The sequence below is a fragment of the Amphiprion ocellaris genome, chromosome 22 (genome assembly GCF_022539595.1).
Source record: "Amphiprion ocellaris isolate individual 3 ecotype Okinawa chromosome 22, ASM2253959v1, whole genome shotgun sequence".
Lineage (NCBI taxonomy): Eukaryota > Metazoa > Chordata > Actinopteri > Pomacentridae > Amphiprion > Amphiprion ocellaris.
In genome coordinates, this window is record NC_072787.1 from 26342422 (window position 1) to 26355036 (window position 12615).

The window sequence follows — 12615 nt, forward strand, 5'->3', positions numbered from 1 at the left end:
TTTAGTGATAAATAGCAGCTTTAATTGCACACAGTATATACAGAGCATGAACAAACATGGACAATCAACAGTGCATTAATAATTAGGATGGATGATGATCACATCATTTGGCCCTTCATTTGATTACAGCAGAAATAGAAGCGTCACCGTTTGACCTGAACACGTCTACATTAATTCACTCAGATTCACACTTCCTGGTGTCTCTAGAGTGTCTGAATGTTACGAACTGAAACTTCTCAGCACAAAAACGCTCCTTCATACCACAGAAAGTATTCTAATGGTGTGTAGTTTTGACTTTTTGTGATACACTGAAGGATTTAATATGCAGAAAAGCTGAATAAATGTTATCTGATAAATGCTGGCTGGAACTGGCTTGTCACAGCTACTATTTTTGTAGAATAAACCTGAAGTCATTATATGTTAAAAAGTTGAAAGGAACAGTTCAGTGTTTGTTATTTCTAGATTTAGTCTCCAGTTCACTGAACTGAACACATTCATTTACGGAGAAGTAATTCACCTGCCGACCTCAGCAACCCACCGGATGTATAACTGACTTTACTGCTCACACGCATCCTCAGGCTAGTCATTAGCATCCAGAGGCTAGTCATTAGTATCCTCTGGCCAGTCATTAGCATTCTCCGGCTAGTCATTAGCATCCTCAGGCTAGTCATTAGCATCCAGAGGCTAGTCATTAGTATCCAGAAGTCTAGTCATTAGCATCCCCTGGCTAGTCATTAGCATCCCCAGGCTAGTCATTAGCATCCTCTGGCTAGTCATTTGCATTCTCAGGCTAGTGATTAGCATCCTCAGGCTAGTCATTAGTATCCAGAAGTCTAGTCATTAGCACCCCCAGGCTAGTCACTGGCATCCAGAAATCTAGTCACTAGCATCTGCAGGCTAGTCATTAGCATCCCCTTGCTACTTATTAGCATCCCCAGGCTAGTCATTAGCATCCCCAGTCTGCTGACTAACATTCCTAGGCTAGTGACTAGTATACCTTTGCTAGTCGCTAGTCCTTTTAATGGGAAAGTGACTATATATATGTGCAACTCACCTACGAATCATAAACATTTATGTTTCAATGTTTATTAATGTACAGTAGGGATACAAATTACGAGGCTGGGGGTGTCAATTGTTATCCCAAGGATGCAAGTTGTTATCCTGGGAATGCAATTCGTTAGTCTGGGAATGGTAGTGACAAGCCTGGAGATGCTAGGGACTAGCCTAAGAATGCTGTTTGTAAGCTTTAGAATTCCAGTTGGCTGCCCAGGAACGCTATTTGCTTGCCTGGTAATTGTAGATTCCAGTTACAGCCCAGGAATGGTAGTTTTGGAATTCCAGTTGCTAGCCGAGGAATGCTAACTGTTAGCCTAAGAAGGCTAGTTGTTAGTCTTCTTAGAAATTGTAGTTTCTAGGCTAGGAATGCTGGTTTGTAGCCCAGGAACTTTGGTTGCTAGCCTAGGAATGCCACTTGCTAGCACAGGAATGCTAGTTGCTAGTCTGGAAATGCCTGGGAATGGTAGTGGTTAGCCTAAGGAATCCAGTGACTAACTTTGGAATGCTAGTTGTCAGCCTAAGAAGGTAAGTTGCTAGCCTAGGAATTGTAGTTGCTAGGAATGCCAGTTGACAGCCCAAGAATGGTACTGTTACCCTTGGATTGAAAGTGGCTAGCCTGGGAATGCTAGTGACTAGCTTAAGAATGACAAATACTAACATAGGACTGCTAGTTGCAAGTCTAGAAATGACAGTTGTTAGCTCATTAAAGCTACTTGCTGGCCACAGACTGCTAGTAACTAGCCTTGGAATGCCAGTGACCAGCCTAGGAACGGCAATTATGAGCCTGGGAATGGTAGCGGTTAGCCTAAGGATTCCAGTGACTAACTTTGGAATGCTAGCTGATAGTCGAGGAATGCTAGTTGGCAGCCCAGGAATTATACTTGTTACCCTTGGACTGCAAGTGGCTAGCCTGGGAATGCTAGGGGTTAGCCTTGGAATGCCAACAATTAACCTTGGAATGGCAGTTGTTATCCTAGGAATGCAAGTGGTTAGCCTGGGAATGCTAGTGACTAGCTTAAGAATGCCAAATACTAGCGCAGGAATGCTAGTTGTCGCTGCAGGAATGGTACTAACTAGGCCTGGAGATGCTAAAGACTAGCCTGGGAATAACTTGTTCTTTATGAATGCAAATGAATAGTCTAAGAGACGCTAGTCGCTAGCTGAGGGATGCTAATGGCTGCTGACCTCAGATATATAATCAGTGTGTTGCTGAGGTTGGCAGGTGAATGACTTCCTACAGGGGAGGAGGAGCGTTGAGGATTGTTTCAAGAAGCAGATTTAAGGAAGTTATCTGAATAACTGGAACAAAACCTGCAAAGTTATTCTTGAAAATGCTTCCTGGAATACGCTATTGTGTTCAAGAACGACTCGGCTTATAAGCTTCTGCTCTAAAACTTAAAGCAAAACAAGCCTCGGTGTCTGTGGGAGTTTGTAGAATATGTTCATGTACAGGTGTGAGAACATGTTCATGTACAGGTGTGAGTGTGTTACTGGGTTGTGTTTCTTCTTCAGCTGCTTGTGTCGTCGCTCTCTGTTTGCTCTTTCTTCTCGGGCTTCACAAAGAAAGAAAAAACAAGAAGTCAGAAGAGACAAATGACAAACTTATGATTACACAAATGCGTGTAAACCAGACTCACCTTGTTCTTGGCAAACGGTGGATCTTTCCAGAGATTCTCGGCGGCGGTTCGGCCCTGCTGAGCCCAGCTGGACGCAGAGTCTCGACTCGCCTGGTGGAAAAACAGGAAGTACAATCAGCCAAACAGATTTTATTCATGATCAATTTTAAAGCCGAAGACGTTTGTCGCACTCACAAAAGAAAAACTATCTTATCATTATGAGAAAAGGTTAAGGCATCAATCATATAATAACAACAACAATAACAACAATAATAATAACAATAATAATAGTAACAACAATAATAACAATAACAGTAATGATAACTATAGCAATAACAATAATATTAATAATAATAATAATAATAATAATAATAATAATAATAATAATAATAATAATAATAATAATAATAAAAGCAATAACACCAACAACAATAACGACAACAACATCAACACCATCAACAGCACCAACACCAAAAACACCAACAACAACAACATCAGCAGCAACACAAAAATACCAACAACAACACCAACAACACCAAAAATACCACAAACAACAACATCATCAACAACAACACCAAAAATACCAACAACAACATCAACACCAACACCACCATCATCAACAACACCAAAAATACCAACAACAACAACAACACCAACATCACCACCACCACCACCACCACCACCACTAATAATAGCTTTATTTATAGAACCTTTTAAAAGCAGAGTTTACAAAGTTCTTTACAGACAAACAGGTGGAAAAAGAAGGAAACTCAGGAAGAACACTGAACAACAGAAGATTGGAAAGACTGGAAGACTGAAATTTCAAAAGAAGTAACTCTCAGTCCTTAAATAGACTACATGATAAACAGTTTTTTTTTAATCACCATTGACCTCCACATATTGACTTTATTATTTTAAACACATAAAGCTTATCTCACAGTTTGAAAATAGATTTTTAACACAGAAAACATTCAGTTAGCTTTAGTCTGTGCATTAAATAATACGACCCAGACACCGGTGGAAATCAGAAAAACACAATTCACAGCCTGGACTTCCTGCCTGGAAGCTGAGCCCTTTCCTAAAGGGAAACCAGCCCCAGATCAAACACATAAACACAGATATCATGATGCCTGGAAAGTCTGACTGTGACTGATGTGGTTCATGAGGTCACGGTGTGATTTTCCACAACGGTTTCCAGCTAACAGACTCTACCACAATGAGCTTTCTTTGCCCAAAAAGGACCATTTTGTAGCTAAAATTAAAATAACAGCTCAGTGGTGGTGCTGGCAGCTGCTTCCTGTCAGTATGCAGGAGGTTAAATAAAGAGTTTCAGAGTTTTCATCTTTTTATCTCCATCAAGTGAACGTTTCCTTTGATATCAGACATGTTAAAAACTGGAAAATCCAGCGAATAGAGGATGCTGTCTGGCAGCTTTCCCCCTGAATAATAGAGGATTATGATTTTAAACACCTGTAGTTACTGTACTGAAGTGACTCTGAGGCACTAACACATTATAGATGTATACATATATCAGACTTTAACCTCTTTGCATATTTACAGCATTGTAAACTGAGTTAAAGAGTCCATATGTAGAGAACAATCAGTCCAACACCAAGTCAGTAAATAATACCAAAACAAAGTCCAAACTCAATCCAAGACCAGTCTAAATCTAAGTCTGAAACCAGTCCACAGCCAAGTTTGAAATCAGTCTATCACTAGTCCCAAATCAGTTCAAAATCAGTCCAAAAACAGGTCAGAAACCAGTCTAAAACCAGTTCTAATACTGTCCAAAACCAGTACAATACAAAGTCCAAAACCAAAGTTGAAACTCGTCAAGGAGCAGCCCAATAACAAGGTCAAAATGCCCTCCAAAATGGTCTAAAACCAGTCTAAGACCACATTTAAAACTAAGTCTGAAACCAGTTAACAATCTGGTTTGAAATTAGCCTGCAACTAGTCCAAAATCAGTTAAAAACCAGTTCATTACCAAGTCAAAGCACAGGTCAGAAACCAGTCTAAAACCAGTTCTAATACTGTCCAATACAAAGTCCAGAATCAGTTCAATACCAAAGTTGAATTCGAGAAGCAGTCCAATAACAAGGTCAAAATTCCTCAAAGAAACAGTCTAACTCAGTCTAAAACCAGTTCACAACCAAGTTTGAAATCAGTCTATAACAAGTCCTAAATAAGTTCAAAATCAGTCCACAACTAATCCAATACTAAGTCTGAAACCCAAACCTAAATTAGTCTAAAACCAGTTCAAAGTCAGTCTAAAACCAGTTCACAGCCACTCCAATACCAAGTCTGAAACCCAAACCAAAACCAGTCCAAAATCAGTCTATTTCAAAGTATAGTGTACTGCTGTAGTGCTGCTGTAATGCTGCTGTAGTGCTGCTGTGTACTGCTGTAGTGCTACTGTGTACTGCTGTAGTACTACTGTGTACTGCTGTAGTGCTGCTGTGTACTGCTGTAGTGCTGCTGTAGTGCTGCTGTAGTGCTACTGTGTACTGCTGTAGTGCTACTGTGTACTGCTGTAGTGCTGCTGTGTACTGCTGTAGTGCTGCTGTGTACTGCTGTAGTACTACTGTGCACTGCTGTAGTGCTGCTGTGTACTGCTGTAGTGCTGCTGTGTACTGCTGTAGTACTAATGTGCACTGCTGTAGTGCTGCTGTGTACTGCTGTAGTACTACTGTGTACTGCTGTAGTGCTGCTGTGTACTGCTGTAGTGCTGCTGTGTACTGCTGTAGTGCTGCTGTAGTGCTGCTGTGTACTGCTGTAGTGCTACTGTGTACTGCTGTAGTGCTGCTGTGTACTGCTGTAGTGCTGCTGTGTACTGCTGTAGTGCTGCTGTGTACTGCTGTAGTGCTACTGTGTACTGCTGTAGTACTACTGTGTACTGCTGTAGTGCTGCTGTAGTGCTGCTGTGTACTGCTGTAGTGCTACTGTGTACTGCTGTAGTGCTACTGTGTACTGCTGTAGTGCTGCTGTGTACTGCTGTAGTGCTGCTGTAGTGCTGCTGTGTACTGCTGTAGTGCTACTGTGTACTGCTGTAGTGCTACTGTGTACTGCTGTAGTGCTGCTGTGTACTGCTGTAGTGCTGCTGTGTACTGCTGTAGTGCTGCTGTGTACTGCTGTAGTGCTGCTGTGTACTGCTGTAGTACTACTGTGTACTGCTGTAGTGCTGCTGTGTACTGCTGTAGTGCTGCTGTGTACTGCTGTAGTACTACTGTGCACTGCTGTAGTGCTGCTGTGTACTGCTGTAGTGCTGCTGTGTACTGCTGTAGTACTACTGTGTACTGCTATAGTGCTGCTGTAGTGCTGCTGTAGTACTTCTGTAGTACTCTGTAAACACACCTTTAACAGGGCTGCAGCCTGCTGAGGATAGAACATGGAGGCGCTGAGAGCCATGAGTCCGATTGGAAATACGAGACGCTTCACCCTGGAGCCTGAAGCAGATAAACAGATCCAGAGTGAACTGATGGGACCTTTCGTTCCTCTCCTCGTTACCTTCACTCACCTTTTACTGACACGTTTAATACCTAATCTGGAAGACAGACAGCAGCTCCTGGGTTGACTCCTCATCAACAGTGTTCACTTGGATGTTAAAGGGAAATATTGAGATTTAAACAAACAGCTGCAAAAGGAAAACCTTTAAATTCCTGTTGTGTGGCTTTGGAACGACTTTACCAAAAAGTCTGTTAGTTAGCTGTGAGCTACAATTTGTTGTACTGTATTTACAGCCTATATTTACTATATTATCTGTATCTACATATCTATATTTACGGCCTATATGTACAAAATGCCACAAAAAGATGTTAAAATGACAAAAAAAGATGTTAAAATGATACAAAAAGCCACAAAAAGATGCTAAAAAATGACACAAAAAGATACTAAAATGACACAAAAAGACACAAAAAGATGGTAAAATGACACAAAAAGATGCTAGAATAACACAAAAAGATACTAAAATGACACAAAAAGACACAAAAAGATGGTAAAATGACACAAAAAGATGCCAAAATGCCACAAAATGATGCTAAAATTACACAAACAGATGCTAAAATGACAAAAAGATGCTAAAATTACACAAAAAGATTCAAAAATTACCACAAAAGGCCACAAAAAGATGCTAAAATTACACAAAAAGATGCTAATGTTACACAAAAAGGGACAACATAATGCTAAAATTATACAAAAAGATGCTAAAATGACAAAAAAGATGTGAAACTGACAGAAATGATAAAAAGATGCTAAAATGACAGAATGACACAAAACAATGCTAAAATGACATAAAAAGATGCTAAAATGACACAAAAGATGCTAAAATGACAAAAAGACACAAAAACATGCTAAAATGACAAAAAAAAAAGATACGGAAATGACACAAAAAGACACAAAAAGATGCTAAAATGACAAAAATAACACAATTAAGTTAAGGAGAAGGAAGCTGAATATTTGAGATGGAATAACACATTTATGTTCCCAAAACTGTTCTCTGGAGGCTGATAAAAACCATTCTGGCAGCTGCAGGACAAAATGTTTTTTCTTTTTCAAGGCTGCTTTAATAGAAAAACACACACTTGCAGTCTGAATCTGGAACGTCCTGGAGATGTTTGCAGAAAAACAGAACAAAAAAAGGCATTTATCTGGACACATCTCTGATTTTTCTGCTGTTATCAGCCCGTCTGCTGCCTCTGACCTGGTTAGCTCAGACGGTAAGATGTTACCTTTGGCCAAGTAAAGTCCCAGGAAGCCGGAGAAGCTCACCACCGCCACGCTGGGGTAGAGGTCAGGAGGAGGGTCGCTGAGGAACTGGTAGGTATCTGAGGGACGGACCAGGAGTCTCATGAGAAACGTCTCAACACAAAGAACTTCACAAAAACATACAGACTGAAATGTAAAAACCAATAATCAGTGCAGGGAGTCAACACCTCAAAGCAACACCTTGAGCTGACTGTTCAGTTTGTTCACCTATTATTTATCATTAACATAAACACGGAAAACACTCGATGGTTTCAGCTTCTCATTTAATTGAAAAACTAATTCAATAAAATGACATTTGTTCAGACAAAATCCGACGCCATGCAGACGTCAGCTTTAATCCTGTGAAATTGTGACTTTTTTTGCCATTTTTTCCACTTTTATTTATATTTTACTGTCCAAATTATTAACTATTTGATTGAGACACTAATTGTCTCATTAGTAAACAATGAAATATTCAAATTTTTCCTATATTTTGCTATGTTTCAGGACATTTTTCAGGAGTTGCTGTTTCATTAAACTGAATGTTAAAACTATAAATTTAATCACATTTTTATCCTTGAATCCTTTTGTTTCTGCTGTAATCTGACTCTAAATAGTCTTTTCTCACCAGTTACTGCTGTTATCGTGGTGCTGATGGTCGGCTCCACGGTTCTGTACGCTTGCTGTGGTCCAAAGATCATCAGAAAAAGACAGAAACAGACAGAAAAGCAGGTTACTTGCTTAATTTATTTTATAATTATAAAAGCCAGATAACCACCAGATTTAAATAAATGTATTTACAGGTTTTACCGTCACTCACCTCGACTTTCTCCATGGCAGCCTGACCAGTTTGCTGCAAAAAACAAGACACAGATTGTTGTGGTTTCATTTATTTGTAGAGAACTTCATCACTAATCTATAATTAACTGCATAAAAGAGTAAAAATTAATGTTGTCAAGTTTAAAGTGTAAAGTGGCTCATTTTTCACTGCAATCTAAAGTCCTGCATCTCTATAGAAACAGAACAACATGAAGAAGGAGAGAGAATTCAGAAACATCTTCTGTCACTATGACACCGTTAGAATGAGACAAAGATGACACAAAAATGACACAAAAGTTGCTCAAATGACACTAAAATGACAAAAAAACATACAAAAAGATGCCAAAGTAACACAAAAGACACAAAATGAGACAAAAATGCAGAAAAATGACAAAAAATGTTAAAATGACACAAAAAGACAAAAAATGACACAAAAGACACAAATTACACAAAAATTACACAAAAAGATGCAAAAATGACACTAAAAGTTGCTTAAATGACACTAAAATGACAGAAAAAGATACAAAAAATGCCAGTCACACAAAAATGCTAAAATGACACAAACATGACACAAAAATGACACAAAAAGATACTAAAATGACACAAAAAGATGCTAAAATGACATTAATATATACAAAAATGATACTAAAAAGACTCACAAACGACACAAAAATTAGACAAAAATATGTTAAAATAACAAAAAAGATACAAAAATAACATAAAAAGATGCTGAAATGACACAAGTTAGTAAAATAACACTAATATACACAAAAATGATACTGAAAAGACATAAAAGTTACACAAAAAGATGCTAAAATGACACAAATGGCACAACAACACACCAAAGTGTCATTGGGGTGAATATATCTTCCAACAACTAACCGCAGTTGCATGTATTTTACAGATCCAGAAGGTTGTATTTTCCTTTCAGTCTCGTATTTCTTTCCATACTTGTCTGGTCTCTGCTCTGCATAAACTGTTTATCACACTTGTTGGCCATTTTTTGGTTAATTTTTAGATGGATTTAAAGGGAGTGCTTTGATGAGAAATCCTGATTTCAAACTTGAATTTGGTTATTTTTTCACATGAAACCAAACATGATGTGTTCAAGAACAGCCTGAGTTGAAAATCCAACAATACTCAATGATTTTCCAGTTGCTGGCTATGAAAAAAAGTGTCATTTAGATAGTTTTTTAAAAAGACAACACGCTTTTTTGGTATTTTGAGGTTCACAGGGTTAAAGTCCTGCAGTGTCAGGATCTCTTTGCGTCAAAACCTTGCATATTAAAATGTTTAGCTTTAGAAATTTAACGCAACTGAACAGCAACACTGAAAAATCACATAAAAATCCAGATGTGTGCAGCTTTCTAGAGTCTCATATGGTTCAAAAACCATCAGAGCAGCTCTGTTTTTCTTGTGTGTGATTCATATCCACTTGTTTTGTTTCATTCACAGCCTTGTGACTGTATTTTCTGCAGCAACAGCAGTAAGTTTTAACAGCTGACTAAAAATTCTCTGAAAAACATACAAACCAATGGACTTTATCTGTGTAATATTTATACTTGCAGCCATTGAGGCTGGTCTTGTTCTGATATACATGTGCATTTACCAGAAATATGACTCTAATCTGACTATTTTTAATGTTTTTCTAACAGCACTGTTGCCTGAACAGCTCACAACTTACAGAAACTGTTCGGTTTGCTCAACAGGTTGTGATTTTTGGGACGTTCAGGTGGGAGTTTATTTCAGGGACACTGAATTCTGACATGCAGAATGATAGAAATCCTGGAAAAAACAGACTTTTTAAGCACAGGAAAGTGGTTTAATGAGAGTTGAGGAGACCAACCTGACACTGGTTGGTGTACGGTTCGACCCATTTCCTCAGCGACGCCACGCTCTGCTCCAAAGCTCCGGCCTCCGGTTCCACGTACCGAGCCTCCGATTCAGGAGTGGTGTACAGAGACGGCAGCTGAAACACGAAAACACAACTGTAAAAACACAGCAGAGAGGTGGACGAGCTGTCTGGGGGGGTGTTATGACATGTGGTGAATAAAACTTAACTTGTTTTTGTCATTTTGTGTCTTTCTATAGTCAATTTGTGTCTCTTTGGTGTCATTTTGTATGTTTTTATAGTAAATTTATGTCTCGTTGTAGCCATTCTGTGTCTTTGGTGTCATTTTGTGTCTTTTTGTAGTCACTTTGTAGTAATTGTTGTCTTTTGTGGTCATTTTGTAGTAGTTGTTGTGTGTTTGTAATCATTTTGTGTCTTTTTATAGTCAATTCTTGTCTCTTTGGTGTCATTTTGTGTCCTGTTATGATAGTTTTATATCTCTTTGTAGCCATTTTGTGTCTCTGGTGTCATTTTGTGGTCATTTTGTGTCTTATTATAGTTGTTTTGTATCTTTTTGTAATCATTTGTGTCTTTTTGTAGTTGTTTTGTGTCACTGTGTAGTCATTTTGGAGTAGCTGTTGTCCTATTGTAGGCATTTTGTATCTTTTTGTAGTTATTTTGTCTCTTTGAGTCATTGTGTGTCTCTTTGTAGTCATTTTGCATCCCTTTCTCATAGTTTTTTCAACTTTATAGCCATTTTGTGTGTCTTTGAGGTTGTTTGGTTATTTTTGTGGCTGCTTTGGACCTGACTCACACCATTTTTTGTTACTCTGTGACAGTTTTCTGTGTCTTTGTGGTCGTTTCAGCCTTTTAGTGCTCAATTAAGTCTATTGCAAATTGTTGTGTGTCTTTCTGTCATCATGTTGTGTCCTTTATTGGTAGTTTTGTGTCTCTTTGTAGTCCTTTAGGTCTGTTTGTGGTCGATATATTGTCCTCTTGGTTGCGTGTGTCTGCTTAGAGTATTTTTTTGTTTCTTTTTGGTGGTTTTGTGTGCCTTTATAGGTTGTTTAACTTATTTTTGTGGTCACTTTTCGTTTAATTGTGGTCATTTCATCTTATGTTTACGGTTAATTAAATCTATTCTTGTTTGTTTTGTGTCTTCCAGTGGTCTGTGCCCCTGAGCTGTCCTAATTGTGACCCAAATTACACGTGTCCCTGTAAACGGACTCCCAGAGAACCAAAACAAAACAGAGGAAAGACTTTCCTGAGGGGACACGAAACCACGTCGGCCCTGACCTCGTGTCAGCTACTCATTAACCCACCTCATCGATGCTCAGGGCCGGCTGGCTGCTCCTCTTCTTCCCCTCTGCGGCCGCCAGCACCGAGCCGCTCAGCAGGCCCGCCAGCCCCGGAGCCGCGGCGCACAGCGACACCTGGAGGCGGACCGGCGGAACACACGCCCCGGGGAGAGATGGAGGAAAGCTTTCAAGGACTCTGCAGCGCCAGTTACACCATTTAAACACTATTTTAACACTAATTCAGCACAACAACAAGGCTTTAAACGTCCTCTTCACCAAATGGAGGCCGGCCGTTAAACTGAGCTGTTAGCTACAGCAGCTAGCAGCATGCTAACGTTAGCGGTTGACTCATTTAGAGACATTTAACAAACTCTTCGATGTCAGTTTTTGTTGTGTACAAACATAAACAAGTGTTTCACAAAATAACAGCCGCTGTCTATGAACAGTAAAATATTTAAGGTCACAAAAGGTGAATATGGTTGAGGATAGTTACCAGCTTCACATATGACATATTCCTCCAGTTGAAATGACTTTCGCTTTTCTACGGCGAGTCGGAGGCGCGTCAGCAAGAGAGGCGCATGCGCAGTGCACTCAAGTACGATAAACAAATGCCGTTCAGGAGATAATAATAATAATAATAATAATAATAATAATAATAATAATAATAATAATAATAATAATAATAATAATAATAATAATAATAATAATAATAATTTATTGGCATATCAAAATCTTAAGATGTTATATAAAATTTAAATTAACCTAACTCAATTAAATGTTAAGGTTAATACTCTACAAGAAATTTAAATGTATAAATTTACCCAATAGGTTTAAATATTTTAGAATGTCCAATATTATTATTTATGCAAGTTTTACCTAAATTAAATATTAAGGTAAGACCCTAATTTATTATATAAGATATATATTTATCTGACTAAATTAAATAATACATTGAAATGAAATACTAAGTGCAAAACCCAAAGACATTATTTATTATATTAATTTATTGGACTAATTCAGTGGTTCTTAACCTTGTTGGAGGTACTGAACCCCACCACTTTCATATGCACATTCACCGAACCCTTCTTTATCGAAAAATAAAATATGATTTTTTTTTCAAATTCAAGACAGAGTTATATGTTTTACTGGTGCACAAAATGAACCGTGCATTAACATCACTTGTGTTCTTGTATTCCCCATCTCCATCTTCCAGCTTAAGGAAGTGTTCCTTTAGTTTTGCTGGTGCTAGACT

At 38.5% G+C, this 12615-nt stretch overlaps 1 protein-coding gene across 2 annotated transcripts; it reads right to left on the reverse strand.

Moving 5' to 3' along the window:
* On the reverse strand, window positions 1-11927 carry LOC111586769 (MICOS complex subunit MIC26-like). 2 transcript variants are annotated; one of them, XM_023296568.3, is made up of 9 exons: window positions 11857-11920; window positions 11388-11498; window positions 10081-10203; window positions 8236-8268; window positions 8044-8098; window positions 7400-7495; window positions 6027-6118; window positions 2694-2783; window positions 1-2609 (listed from the first exon to the last, which is right to left on the reverse strand). In XM_023296568.3, the coding sequence occupies exons 1-9, from the start codon at window positions 11872-11874 to the stop codon at window positions 2565-2567; spliced, it is 663 nt and encodes a 220-aa protein (XP_023152336.2). In that variant the 5' UTR covers window positions 11875-11920; the 3' UTR covers window positions 1-2564. The 2 variants fall into 2 exon arrangements, with proteins under 2 accessions (XP_023152336.2, XP_054863125.1); XM_055007150.1 differs by lacking the exon at window positions 6027-6118 and having other exon boundaries at window positions 11857-11927.
* Between the last annotated feature and the right edge of the window lie 688 nt (window positions 11928-12615).

Excerpts from the sequence above, each read along its gene's own strand:
- LOC111586769 (XM_055007150.1), bottom strand. Across the intron at positions 10,204-11,387 it reads CGGCCCTGAGCATCGATGAG|CTGCCGTCTCTGTACACCAC; the intron begins GTGGGTTAATGA and ends TTCGTGTTTCAG. Across the intron at positions 7,496-8,043 it reads CACGATAACAGCAGTAACTG|ATACCTACCAGTTCCTCAGC; the intron begins GTGAGAAAAGAC and ends TCCGTCCCTCAG.